This window comes from Drosophila erecta, unplaced genomic scaffold (genome assembly GCF_003286155.1).
Source record: "Drosophila erecta strain 14021-0224.00,06,07 unplaced genomic scaffold, DereRS2 tig00000021-arrow-pilon, whole genome shotgun sequence".
NCBI lineage: Eukaryota > Metazoa > Arthropoda > Insecta > Diptera > Drosophilidae > Drosophila > Drosophila erecta.
This window is the reverse complement of record NW_020825198.1, coordinates 24,510,757-24,525,546: the sequence shown is the minus strand read 5'-3', so window position 1 is coordinate 24,525,546 and position 14,790 is coordinate 24,510,757. Positions and strand designations below refer to the sequence as shown.

Sequence of the window (14,790 nt, the reverse complement as noted above, 5' to 3'; positions counted from 1 at the left end):
TACCAAAAAATACATATATTACAGATAATAATAAAAATATTTATATGTAAACGTTAGCTAATTCGAGCGGCGATTTTAACTAAAGAATATTAAAACTTCTTAAAAAAAATAATAGTCACGGCATCAATTTTTAAATAATATTTAGGTCATATTACAACTAAATTGACCAAAACATTAATCAAATTCGTTTCTTAGATCAAAATTGATTTCGGATCACATGCACACTTTTTTGTTTACTATTTTCACTCATACAAGCAAGTGAATTCTATTTTTAGATTTTTATGCTCTCAATTTTATGCGAGCAGGAAGAGAGCAATTACTGCCGCCACCAAAAATGTGGCTGCATACTGCAAAACCAATGTATGGCCGTTACGCATCTTATTATTCTACTGTCTTTGGTTAATGAATGTAAAATTTTCGCCGCAAACCAGCATTTTTGGGAAGGTGTCATTTATTAATTGGGTTTTGAAAGAAAAATAAAACTAGAGAAACGAAGAGACTTAACAGACACAAATGTTAATCTTAATCGCCGAGATGACTACACTTCCTTCTTAAAATAGAAAATGTATAATCAAAACAGAATTAGACTGTTTTCAAATTCTATAACTATGTATCTAATTTAGCACTTTTACATTTATATTTTAACTGTATACACCTTTCTAACGGCATGAGTTTTTAGAATCATTGGAGATCGAGTATAACAATATTTTTTGGTCTTTATCTTCGATATACAAATTTATTGTTTTCGAAAATACATAATTCGATATATGTATATTGTCCATGTTTATATTATTTCGAAATTGGCCACAATACGTTCAAACTAGAATATGGATATTGAATTACCTTATCTTGCCGAATATGCTAGAACTGGACGAGCCGCTTGTAAAGGATGTAAAAGTTCCATTCCTAAGGATAACCTTCGGATTGCTGTTATGGTTCAAGTAAGTTACTATAAATACAGTCGGAAGTCTTCTGAAGATAAGTGACTAAAAATGGGACTGATTTACTTTTGTGGAATTAAAAGCCCTTAAATTTATATTTGTTTTGATTTATTCACTTAATTGATTGGGCATTATCGTGCTCCCATTGATGATAAATGTTCAATGTCAAAATGTTCTTACAGAAAGTTCTCTTTTCCTATGCCGCAGAGCCGTGCTGTCGGTGTCGTCAGCAGAGGAGCGGGGTTCTTATACATATGTATATTTCATATATATCCTGCAGTTCCACAGTTCATCGCTACTGAGCCAACTGCTTCGACTGCACTCTCGCGCGCGATCTGTCTCCTAATAATTTAAGGCGATGAAAATGGAATGATAATGTGCTTAATCAATCGATGAAATTGTGATGATTTTTCAAGCACAATTATCGCCTTTTCATTTATTCTATCCGACTGCTAAGCGCTCCCAATAAGCGCATAGGCATCGTAAGAAATTTGTGGCATACAAAGGCAAAGGTATGGAAGTAAAATGGACGGGAACGCGCTAAAGGGAAATGACAAAAAGAGATCGAAATAGATTAACGGATTCCTTTTTTAAAAGGCAAGCACTCTTTATCGCGGGGTCACTTGTGATTTGATTTTTGTTGAGTGCCAATTTTCTAAGAAAATGGTAAATTATTTTAAATTAAATGAATTTATGTTTTGAATTATTTTCGAATTTAATTTATTAAATAATTAACGTAATGAATTCAATTTATGAGGAACAACAAATACAACCCACATAAGGGCTCATTTAAGGTAAATTTTATTCATACATATTGTATATATTAATACACTAATATTTTTTTTTAGAGGTTAATTGAACATGTAGTCCCATTTTCTAACAACTGAAACGAAGCTGGCCCAAACTCCGTGGGACCATTTTTAGTAATAATAAAATGTTAAAGTGCACACAAACAGCGGTGATTAATAGCGATGATATTGCTCTGTTTAAGAGTGTATGGAACTGCAGGGGAGTATGCTGACACTTGCACTTCACATACATATGTACATGTGATTGCCATTGCCATAGAGGTTACGCGCTATAGCGATATACATACATATGCATACTACAACTTTACTTCTTATGAATTTAGCATAAAGCATATTACATTTGCCCTCATAGGGCGTAATGGATGTTAGACGGCTTAATAGCCTGATACCAAATTCCACTGTAAATAGACATAGCTCTTGGTAATGAAATTTCTCTAATTGATAAGTGGGGCGCTATTATCTCAGCCGCCACAGTGAGATGGCTGGAGTATTATGCGCTCGCGGAACTCATCATCAATTGGGCAATTTCAGACGGGGTGCAACTTGTTAGCACACGGGTCCCAGATGTGGCGACGTCATCTCAGCTGTCAGCCAAGTCAAGCTGTCATCTCCATTACCAACTCGAGCTCCATTTCCACCTCCCTGCCCAACCCATCACCATCTGCAACTCCATCGCCGTCCAGTGATCCCGATCTCTCTTGGCATCCTCGTCTCTATATCATTAGTTGTAATTGATCCTGTGTGATGTTTTGATTTTGCGTCAACGCAAATGTTTTGCATATGAACAGGGACGTTTCCAAACACCAGCAGGGACAGCAGCATCCACAGCAGCAGCACCATCGTCGGGTTCTGAGTTGCTTATGCACTGACAAAAAAGGAACTAGTCACGGACTTGCGCAAACCGCAATACAAGAACAAGTTTGATTCTTTAACCTTTCTCTGGTCGGTGATGGCTTGTTCTCCTACTTTTTAAAGAAAGTTATCGTATACTATTGGTGCTATATCAAGGCTTTGACAAACTCTGAGTCAATATCAAATGTTAGTTCTACAAATCAAATCGAATTCTATCAAGTTTTTTTTAAGAGTGCGCCTGTTTTGCGATGCCTGGGATGTTACCCTGCATCCTGCATCCTAAGATGATCATCATCGCTGTCGTATTTGCTCCACTGCCGCCGAATTTAAAAAAGGAAGGTCAAATTAAAAAGGAAATCAGCAGATCAGTTTCAGATAAAAACAAGATAAAATGATGAAAACGATCGAGTAGACATACAAGAGAAACTTGAACTCAACGACGCTATACGAATAATAAATGACGGAATGCAAAAGATACGGAAATTTGAAAAGGACAACAGCATCATTAACACTCTTTTATTTGAACTCATGCAGAGTACAGAATACATAGAAGATTTGGAAATGACAATCCAACTTTCCCGACTGGGACTGTTTAATTCCAAACTACTGCAATAAACTTATTATAAGCCATAATATTTTAAACAGTCACTGGGATTAATGGTATTGATACAATGATACCAAAAAACCAAATATTATTCATATCTCACATACCCATTAACTGCTCACTAATAAACACAATTAAAATATTCCCTTACCCAGACTCCACCGGCTTTCAGCTATATTACACAGACACACAATCATATTTTAACAAAAAGTTTTTTGCAATTTCCCTATTATATTTTATTTTATATTTTCTCTATTTAAATAATAAAGTCGTTTATTTTTTTCTTTTTTGGTGCTCTGCAAGCGTATTTCTTGCTCTTTTGTTTGCTACATTCAATATTTATTTTTATTAGCGTAATCCTCTATACTGTAGATAACTTCTATATTACCTACACTATTAAACTGCTTCGGTAAATTTAATGATGATATAAACAATAGTTATGTGTTGTCGGAACGTGTTGTAGCAGTATACAAAATATTGGAGTCATACGTCCCAATTAATTTTATAAACCGATATGCAGAATCGTATGTACTTATTTAAAGTCCTATGACTTCTTTCGACTACTTCAAATATAAGGCTGTTGTGTGCAGTGGATGTTATATTTTTAATTTTTAAGTATTTGCACAAGTCAGTTATTACTGAATTTTTATTCTGTTCCATGTCTGTAATAAACGTCTATATTGGACAGTACTTCAGAATAAAAAAATATATCACTTTAGAGACAGTTTTTGTGCATTTGTTGAGTATTTGTTAAAGTCACAAAAGAGAGTGACTGCATTTCATTGCCATTTTTTGATTTTGGTAGAGAACCAATTGTATATACCACTATTCTATCAAAAGCGTGTTCTGGGGTATCAGTAACGGTCATTGGAGTTTTAGAATACGTAGTTGTTTTAACTGAATCTATTGAAATACTTCCAAAGATATACGTTATATCTCTTGACCTTTTTTTAAATTATAAATGGTGAAATGCTGACATTAAATAAAGACACGAAAAATATTTGGGTTTATTAATTTGACGATATTACTAAATGGCATTTTTTCTTTTTTGATTCTGGAGTGAAGTGGGCTATTTTAAGGTGATACGGAGCGATCACCTATTTTATTGTTAATTAATTTCTGTACGTGAGCTTCCATCTTATCTTTTTGGCTTTGAGGATTTCTATAATTTGTTATAATATATACTATATACTATACTATATAATATATAATATATATAATATATACTTCATCATCCTTCAATCTCAACTTTTGCTTATACAAATTATTTGTAGTTAATGATTTGGTTTCTAGACCAAATAGATCGCTATATTTAGTGCTTGATTCTAAATCTAATTAATAGTTGAATATTTTATAATGAAATCGATTTCTAGTATTCCGTCACACTGAACAGTGAATTCCAAATATACAATATAAAAATTATGTGGGATTATGCATTTATCATTTTTTATTTCCACAAAAATTAACCACTTTGATTTGACTGTTCCACTTATTCCCTAAATATCTATTATAATATATAATTTGAACAAATCGCAAGACATTCTTTTAATTTTGATATATCAGCACCTGTGTCTACATATAAAACATTTGTAAGGGATACTTTTGCTTTTGTTGAAATTGATAGTGGAACCACTCTGTGATTTACTGCTCTGTATTTAAAGGGTTGAGTGAGTTTCCCAAAGTATTCTGGGTAGCGTTTCCGTTCTGATTGTTGTGGTGGTTGCCTCTGTATGATGTACCACGACCTCTATAACTATAGTCATTGTTATGAATATGATTATTGCTGTTATTGTATCTGCTACCTTTATTGCGGCTATTGAAATGACTTCCTCTACCACGGCTGCTCCTCTGTAACCATAGCCGTGGCTAGAATTACCTCTCCTTGTAAAAATTACTGTATTTTCCTGTGATTCCTGTAGTAATTCTTATGTATGCGCTTTTTGCTGCTTCCATAGTGGTACAAGTTCCTGATTTTATTACGGTCTTAATGCTTTTGTGCTCAGCACGCTTAATCCTGTTATAGCCTCTATAGTAATTAGAGTATTAGAGTGTTCAGCAGGAATGCATTCGTCTACAAGCGAGGATTCAAGGAGTTTTCTCTGTTCTGCTGTGGACAGTTTTGCCTTGATGTTTTGGGATGTCTCCCCAAGAATTACAGTTTGTAATTTCTTGATAATGGTTTCGTTCTGTACCAATTATTGTGTTATACATATTATTTTTGATTTATTAACTTGTACAGCTATACGAGGGTTGCTTTTTATATTTTGGGAATGGACAACCCTAGGATTACTCTATCGTAAAGCTTGACATAGTATATAATACGTACAAAACTTTTTGAAATACGAGCCCTAATTGTGTGGTTTACAGTGACTTAAAAGATTCATATCACCAAAAAAATAGAAAAGAAGCGTAAGTATTGTTATTGGATATTGGAACTGATATTGGAAGGTGGTCATGTCGAGAGATTGAGACAACCATGGGCAACCGACATTCAATACTTCATGAACATTTGACCGTCAACAAAATTTGTACGCGTTGGATACCACACAATTTGTCAATCGCTCAAAAAAAAAACTCGTGTTAATTAGTTGAAAGAAATGCTCCAAGCACGTTCAAAACATCGTGACAGGTGATGAACCGTGGATTTACGCGTATGAGCCCGAAAGTAAACAGCAATCGACTGTATCGGTGTTTCAAGATGAGCGAAATCGAACGCGCACGAATCACTTCCAAGCTAATAATCCCATTTTTTCGGAAAAGCGGGACATGTCGCAATCGTACCATTTGAACAACGCAAAATAATCAACTCTCAGTGGTACACAACCATTTGCTTGCTAGTTGTCTTCCAGGAAATCAGGAAAAGCAACCGCCGAAGCCGAATCATTCCTCATCGTGACAATGCAAGCTCTCACACATCGGCTCAAAGAACTGAATTTTTTAGCACTCAAAATATCGATTTGATGAGTCATCCGCCGTATAGTCCTGACATGGCACCCAATGACTTCTTTTTATTCCCGTACGCAAAAAAGAATGAGAGGGTAATGTTTTCCGACACCTGAAGACGCGGTAGATATGTTCAGAATGCATGTTTTGGCAAAAGTGCTTCGACTCGTGGTTCAAAATCATGCAAAAGTGTATAGATCTTGTGAGGACTCTTAAAACTCACCAAAAATCAAGGTGGAAAAGAGCTGCCTAGGAACAGCGAAGAAGGTTGGAATGCAGGCAGCTAAACACTCAAAAGTCATACGTGCAAGATGATAATTGGGCAGAGTACGGCCACAGTCCCGACGCGGCCGCGCGACAGTCAGTGAGAATACGCGAGGAGTTGTACCCCGGGAAAGACAGTCAGTGAGAGTACGCGAAGAGCTATACCACGGGACAAGTGAACAGTCAGTGGGAACGCGAGAGACGCAGGAGGAAGGTCCCTGCAAGTGAACTGGGCACGGTCAGAAGAGTCAGTGGTCGGCAAAGGTGGTCCGGGGAAGAGCGTCAGCTTGACCTAACGGGCGATACACCTCCGCACCATAACATCCTAATCCCCATTCAAGCCGACACGGGTAAGCGGTCGAAAACAGGGGAAGGACGACGAAGGAGCGACGGCGATAGAGTCCTACTCTATCATTGAAGAAGTCTGCAAACAAAGCTGTTCGAACCTAAAACTGTCTTCTCTTTGGTCGGGCAATCACCCAAATCAGAAATTTGGTGGGGCGAACAAACAAACTTTCTGAGCTAGCCGTTGCAATTCGTAGCGAGCAGAACCAAGAGAAACAGTTCATTACAATCTTAATGGGAAATGATTAATATTTATTTAATATTTGTTATTGTTCTCTATTCCCGAAATATAAAAGGCAACCCTTGATTTTTCTGAGGTCCCTTCGCAAGGTCCCTCAAATTCGAGCACTGAGCTAGAAATTTCTTTAATATAAGCCCTGATGGCGGCTGAACTGTCTGTCATTGTGGCGTTTTTTCTTTTGTAACTCTAAGCCCCAATAAACATTCAGATCTTCTGTTTGGTCTGCTTTTTCTTAATAGTTATACTATTATAGTTATAGTTATACTTAATAGTTACTCCTACACTAAAAGAGTATACTAGATAGCTTAAAGGTTGTATCAGGCAGAAGGAAGCGTTTCCGACCGTATAAAGTATATATATTACATATATTGTTGATCAGGATCAATGGCCGAGTCGAACTGCCCATGTTTGTCTGTTCGTGTGAACGTCTCGATCTCAGGAACTACAAAAGATAGACTGTTGAGATTCAGCATGAGCTTCCAGAGACGTGGACACAGCGCAGCGTCCACCACGTCAACGTATTGCCACGCCCATATGCTTAAAAAATTATTTCCAATGAAACCACATTTTTGCAGTTAGGTATAGCATATGATATTACCTTTCCGGGGTGTACGTGCGCGAGTTACAATCCTGTGGCCGACGGAGCAAAGCTTTCAAAAAAACAACTGAGCAGCTTGGGGTATGAAATGAGAATGAACCTCTTTATTAGAAAAATTGTATGCTTCACACAAATGCGACTTCGTCCGAGTTCGTATTGGCGATCTTCGTTGAATTTACTCGGCTCTCAGTTTTGTGTTGCTGGGTCGGTGTTGTTTCCCTGTGGCCGAAGTAAGAGGGCATGTTAACTCGCGCACAAGCAGTAATAATATAGTAAAATAGACGTAAGCGTTGAGGTCAGATTTCAATTCCGGTGTACCTTCACTCTGTTCTAAACTTTCTCGATAGATATCGGGTGGTCGGAATATATGATGAGAAATCTAATACATAAAACCGTTTAAAATGGGCGTACCCGTATATTCCATCTACTTATGCAGATTCTAGTGCAGCGCAATATAGGTTAGAATTAATTATTCCTCAATTATTACTTATTTTTATCACCTATTCGCTTAATCTGATCCCATATGTAATATCGGATAATTCAAAGCTGGGCTAAATAAGTGAAGAGCAGTTCAAAAAGCCTAATCAAAAGCCAAGTATATTTTTTATTGTTAAATTTATATTTGATAAAGATATTTGATATTAATATTACATTTACTTTAATTTCTCGACATTTATATCATTTGTAGTAAATATGAAATTATTCTGCCTGTTTTATACTTGTCAAGAAAGATGGTACATTCATTTACTCTATGAGTAATAAATATAAGAACTTGACTAGTGTCCTTAAACGGAAATATCCACGAAGGTGTTGGATGGACAATGGACAACGGGCTCCTCGGCACAATAGAGAAATTTGGCCGAAACAAACTTTTTTTTTAAAAAAAAAAATAAATAAAATAAATAAATAAAATATTTTAAAGCTAGGTTATTGTTACGGCTATAGATATACTACTTTATACTACTCGTTACGATTGACAATCAACCGCAATGGCAGCATTCACGCATGGATTGCCTATGATCCCAACGTAACCGGGTACCCAAGCATTCTTATTTTTGGGGTGTATTTGATCAGAGAATCCCGGATGGCAGATATGTAGAACGAAAAGTTATTAGTTTTCTTTATTGCTTCCAATAAACAGAAAGAGAGAGTCGGACCAAATGAAGGGTATCCTCTGATTTCCTCTGAAAACTGACGAGTAACTATGTAGGATAGCTTGCTTGAGCACATCTTCTGTCGTAACCAGACCAATTAATTCTTTATTTCGTTTGTTTGACCCTGCATCAGCTGGGCGTCGCCGATTCGTGGCACGCTGATGCTCCTTCGGTAACGCAGGGAGCGGTGTGCCTCTCGCGCTTATTCCTTCTGCAGCTGGTGTCCGAGGCCGGTACCAGTTCCGCTCATCGCAAAGGTCTTCGGGATTATATACGTTGATTAGCACCCCGTGCTGAAGAGCGGTCCTTGTCAGTCTTCCGGAAAGACGTATGGTCATTTTGTTATGCTTTTTGTAGATGGAGGTTTAATTAGCAATTATTCTTTAATAATATGTTGTCAAATAATGCTTTATAAAAAGTGTTACAGTGATCGGATTTAGTTCAAATATGCGCCGTTTTGTTCGATAATCTGCTTCCATCTAGACGGCAACTTCATAATACCTCCCTCGTAGAAGCCCCCCTCCTTATTTGCGAAGAACTCGGACAGCCACTTTTCACAAGCCTCTTTTGAGTTCAACTTTACACCACCAAGGGCATTCGCCATGGACAGGAACAGGTGGTAATCACTTGGCGCTATGTCCGGGCTATATGGTGGATGCGATAAAACCTCCCATCCGAGCTCCCGTAGCTTCTGACGAGTCATTAACGAAGTGTGTGGTCTGGCGTTGTCCTGGTGGAACACTACACCCTTCCTGTTGGCCAATTCTGGACGCTTCTGGTCGATCGCCTGCTTCAAGCGGTCCAGTTGTTCGTAGTAGATGGTAGAATTAAGCGTCTGGCCATATGGGAGCAGCTCATAGTGGATGATTCCCTTCCAATCCCACCAAACACACAGCAAAACCTTCCTGGCCGTCAATCCCGGCTTGGCCACTGTTTGGGACGATTCACCGGCCTTCGACCACGACCGTTTTCGCTTGATATTGTCGTATGTGATCCATTTTTCGTCGCCAGTCACCATCCGCTTCAAGAATGGGTCGAGTTCGTTCCGTTTCAGCAGCATATCGCAGGCGTTGATTCGGTCCAGAAGGTTTTTTTGCGTCAAATCATGCGGCACCCAAACATCAAGCTTTTTTTTGTATCCAGCCTTCTGCAGATGGTTTAAAATGGTTTGGTGACTAACTCCCATCCAAACACCATTAATCTCACGGAACGTTTCTCTAGCGGATTTGTCTTTAACGAAGGAAAACTTTAAAATAGCGCGAATTTCGGCGTTAGTGAACTCCATGTTTACACGTCTATAACTGTTGAACGCAATATCCAATCATATAGGTTATGTCAAGACCTTTCAAATTATGTATAGTATTGCCAGATACGAGCTCTGTAGCGCTTTGTACATAGCCGCGAAATTCAAAAGACAAAAAGGCGGAAGGGAGATATTTGCCAAACTAATATTATATCTTGTAAATTCCTATAGATTTGCCAAAAAATCTTTTTGCCACGCCCACAAAACTCTCACGCCCACACTTTTGAGAAATGTGATATTTTTTCAATTTTGTATATATCTTGTAAATTTCTATAAATTTGGCAAACACTTTTTTGCCACGCCCACAAACCGCCCAAAACTTTCACGCCCACACTTTAAAACAATTTTTAAGTTTTTTTTTTCCTTTTATAATTTTTTCTCCAATTGTATCGATTTTCCAGAAAATTTTAAAATTTCCCGTTTGCACTTCCACTAGCTGAGTAACGGGTGTCTGATAGTCGCGGAACTAAATTGTATGATCAAACGTGTGTGTCGCACTAAATATCCGTCATTAAATAAATAGTTTTAAATGGTTCATACAGTGCATTGGTCGTATGTTTGAGACGAACGAACGTGTTTAGTCGCCATGAAACAATTTCACGTGTCCATAAACAGACCAACTTTTCCCATCCACTCACTTCGAACTATTGATGTGATCTGATTTCACATATGATAATGACCTCACAGACTTCAACGTGTTTGAGTCGCCATGAAACAAACTCACACTCGAGCAGTTGCGGTACACGACACTTCGAAGATCATTTGACACATAACACACTTGCATTAGGCACACATCAACTTTGAGAGGCTTGAGCCCCCATGAAACAAAAAACGCAACGCAACACGTAGCCTGCCAACTCACACCAGAAGATCACTTTTTGGTTGTCAACTTGATTGAATTCGGCTTATATCAACTTGCTTCACTTCAGATTAACAAAGACGGTTTCAGAAAAAAATCTATTTTGGTGTTTCATCAGCTTATTCATTTTCTTTGTTAAATTATTTTTTTTCCATATCCACATTCACTTGAGAAAAAAAAATTATCCATTGGCATATACTACACTCTACTCCCAGAAAAGAGTTTAAATTGTGGGCATGACAGCTTATTGCGGCTTGTGGGCGTTGAAATGGCATACCGATAGTGAATGGCAAGACAAATAGTAAAATAATAAAAAACAAATTATATTTTAAAGTTGGGACGGGACAGCATGGAACGGTTAGAATGAGCTTGGCAAAAAATACAAAACAAACAAATAAATAAGTGGTGGCGTAGAAATTGTTGTCAGCTTGTGGGGGTTGCCGCAGTTGCAGTCGAAGATAATAGGCCCTTATCGATAGGTATCACGATAGGGCGATGGTTTTGTTGGCGCCCCTCTTCGGGAATCCTGGTAGGCAATCTGGCCGTTTGAATAATCCCGGTACGCTCCGGGATTACTCTTAAACGGCCTGGATTATGTCCAATTACCCAAGGAGAAGATTAGGAATATGGCGGGGAGCATGATAAAAAGCAAATCATAGTCAATCGTATCCATACCGACGAGCTATTAAGTTGCAGATAGAGCAACATAAATTTATAAATCTGTGCCGGAAATTAAGAAACAGTGAGTTAGATAATTTAGTGTCGTGTGCAGTTATTTATTTCAACATTTGTCCCTAGAATAACCGGGGTCCCAACATAAAGGATCACCGGGAAAATTTCTTGGAGTAACCTAGTCGCTTAGGAATTGGGCCATATTTGGGAGATTTACCCGTCCATCAGGCATTCTGGAGTCAGGTTTGCAATCCAACATCCTCCCCGAGGCGATCCCGATACCGCCGGTGAGTCCGTTCCAAGCATACTAGTAACTGGGCGCAGGGAGAACCACGTTCGTTGGATTGGGAATTTTCCGGGGCAACCTCCTTTGGCTCCAATCCTTAGCTATTCCGTGAGGCGTCGACCGCCACATTTGCCTTCAACAGTCGTCTACTGCTACTGCTAGTCCTGGCGCTGAAGCTAAGAACTCAATTCGATTCATTTTTCTTATTAGCACTTTGTTACCTCGATCTTTCTTAATCAAACCGGAGTCAAACGCGAGTCCGAATTGTCGTCGTCGTGCCGTTTTCAATGCCGCTAAATTTGGGTAGCGAGAATTTAGTTAGTCAACACGTACAAGACATACAATAATACAACACATACTCACGATTGGTTCGCGCGTCCAGTCTCATCCCTTAGAGCTTCTCAAGATTAGGTGACCCTATACATATTATAATATGTTAATACGTCCATTGTAGTGCCGTCTTCGAAAGCACCGCCAATTACGGGGCAAGTTTCCGCGGCGTTTTGTAGGTCTCCAAGGCTTCCTAGACTTCTCGCTTTGACCGTTCCAAAAGCAGTCGACGAACAAGGGTGATTGCTGCCTGATGAGGGATTGACAAGAAAATGTAAATAATGTTAGAATTAGTCCATAATAATGTTGATGGTTATTAATGCAAGTGAACTTACCAGACTGTTTGAGTGAGTGTTCACTGAGTGGGAGATGGAGCCGTCGTAGTCGTCTGGACCGACTTCGACGTATTGGTAATGGGTGATGTCCGTTAAATCCTCCGGGCATCCTAGGTTGGGTGGATGCGCATGGTCACAACATGTACGGCCACCAGAATTTAAAGTTTTCGTCGTTTACTTAAAATTAATGCAACTGCTTACCTGTTTACGAGCTGTGTAGCAAGGGGAAAACTCCGCCCTGGGAAAAGCTGAGCTAGCGGCCACAAATAAAATTAAAAGCATTCTGCAAAAAGCATCCACAGCGTACTTATCTAGCATACCAGATTATCAACTTAAGCAACGTTATCAAGTTTCGCGCGACTTCAAAAAAAGTCTCCTTCGAAATTAAAGCACAGCATCAAAACAATATCGCACCATTTCTTAATGTATTCTTAATTTATAGTTAAATAGATAAAATTATATTGGATAGGTTGTTGGGCAATTAGTTTAATAGGTAAAGTTTTAAATCTTTTTTATACAAAATTAATCACACTTTTGTATTAACCACATCCAGATTTGCATACTTTTTAAATACAAAAGATAACTCGTTTTCATTATTAAATACGACGACGATTTATATTTAATTTTTTGTTTGGCAGTTTTTTTGAGGTACAGCAATGCATATATGCGTATGTATGGCGAAGAGCTAATTTTATTGCAAAACGCTAAGGCAAACGCACAAGAAAAAGAGAGAGAGAAGAGAGAGCAAAGAGCCTACATGCAATTGCAAAACTGAGCTGGCAAAGATTGTGTTTAATTGTGTTTACAAAGTTGGCAAGAAGTGCAATGAATATAAGTAAGACTTCACACTACTCCAGGAAATATTTTTATTTTATTTTTAACAACAACGGTGTAGAATAAATTTGTCGCAGGAAAAAAATACAGACTAAGACTTTATCCTTCCTAAGTTTGGGTGAAAGATCATGGATATGCCACCAAAATTGTTTAAAAAAGGTTGGGCAAGTCCGGCCGAAAAATAGGCAGCACTGGGCATCCTTGGGACCTTAACACTTTTAAAAACAAATACTCTTGCTCTATGATTACTAATGAAAGTCGGCTGTTCGATTTTAGGATTGTAATTTAAAGGGAATGTTGTGAAGAACGTATAAGACAGAATCGATAGGATTCGATATGCAGATTTCTGTAAAGTCTACGCACCGACCAATAAAAATGGTCATCATTGTCAATAGATGAATACTTACGTAGATAGGTCGACATATTATTAAAAAAAATGGGAATAGCTTTTAAATTGGGACGCTAAATAACACTACTTAGAAAAAGAGAATTTAGAGTTTATTTCTTCCTTAATTAATGAAAAAAAATAACGAAACTATTTAATTTTTATTCTTATTCTTTAGTCTGCATTTCATGACGCCAAAGTTCCGAATTGGTTTCATAAGACCTGCTTTTTTAAGCACCAGCGTCCCTGCTCAGTAGGTGACATAGATAATTTTGGAAATCTTCGATTTGCTGATCAAAAAGAATTAACGGATCTTGTGGGTAAGTATATAAAAGTTTTCTATATAAATGTAAAAACATTTTAAAATGTACTTAGAAAATATGCAAGGAGTTATAAGCTCACAGTTAGGAAAAAAGCGATCGAAGGCTTCTAACTTAGCACTAAAAGACTTTGGGATTGAATATGCAAAATCTGGTCGATCGACGTGTCGTGGATGTGAACAAAGAATAAATAAGGATCTAGTTCGCTTACGTAAAACTGTTTATGACACTGAAGTTGGTATAAAGTACGGAGGCCAGCCTTTGTGGCATCATTTGGACTGTTTCGCCCAATTGCGTTCCGAGCTTGGCTGGTTTGATTCAGGTGCCAATATGCCAGGATTTAACAGCTTAGCAGATGATGATCAAGCGGAAGTTAAAAACGCCTTACCGTAAGTTAATATCACATTTTATCTATTAATTGTTCGCTTATAATATATATTTTGAAAAAAAAATAGCTTGATTATACTCAAGTTCGTATACTGAACTGGTAACTAATTTGATCCACAAAGTATTGTGATCTTTTCTTAACCATGTGTATAATAGTATATGGTATAATTCCTTAAAAAGTATGTAACAGGTAGAAAAAACCGTTTCCAGCCGTAAAAGAACTATAAAAGCTGGAAAATTGCAATTAATCGTGTAGATTCTATTGAAGAGGAAAAATCGCAAGTTTTTTTTTCAGAAGATTGCCGAAGTTCTGTCACACAAACCATTT

The 14,790-nt window shown here is 37.7% G+C and overlaps 1 protein-coding gene and 1 long non-coding RNA gene across 3 annotated transcripts in view; both read left to right on the top strand.

Annotated features, from left to right (window-relative positions):
* The first annotated feature begins 585 nt into the window (after positions 1-585).
* LOC26526708 (poly [ADP-ribose] polymerase) overlaps positions 586-14,790 on the top strand; it is a 40,543-nt gene continuing 26,338 nt past the window's right edge. The window contains exons 1-3 of one of the 2 annotated variants that reach the window (XM_026976387.1): positions 586-941; positions 13,934-14,075; positions 14,131-14,464. In XM_026976387.1, coding sequence (XP_026832188.1) covers positions 828-941; positions 13,934-14,075; positions 14,131-14,464 — 590 coding nt within the window. In that variant the 5' untranslated portion in view covers positions 586-827. Of the gene's footprint in view, positions 942-13,933; positions 14,076-14,130; positions 14,465-14,790 lie in introns of those variants that run through there. The other variant, XM_026976388.1, reaches the window with a different exon arrangement.
* On the top strand, positions 1,665-1,896 carry LOC113563859. The gene is made up of 2 exons (XR_003407635.1): positions 1,665-1,735; positions 1,790-1,896. It is a non-coding gene; the product is annotated as an uncharacterized LOC113563859 (long non-coding RNA).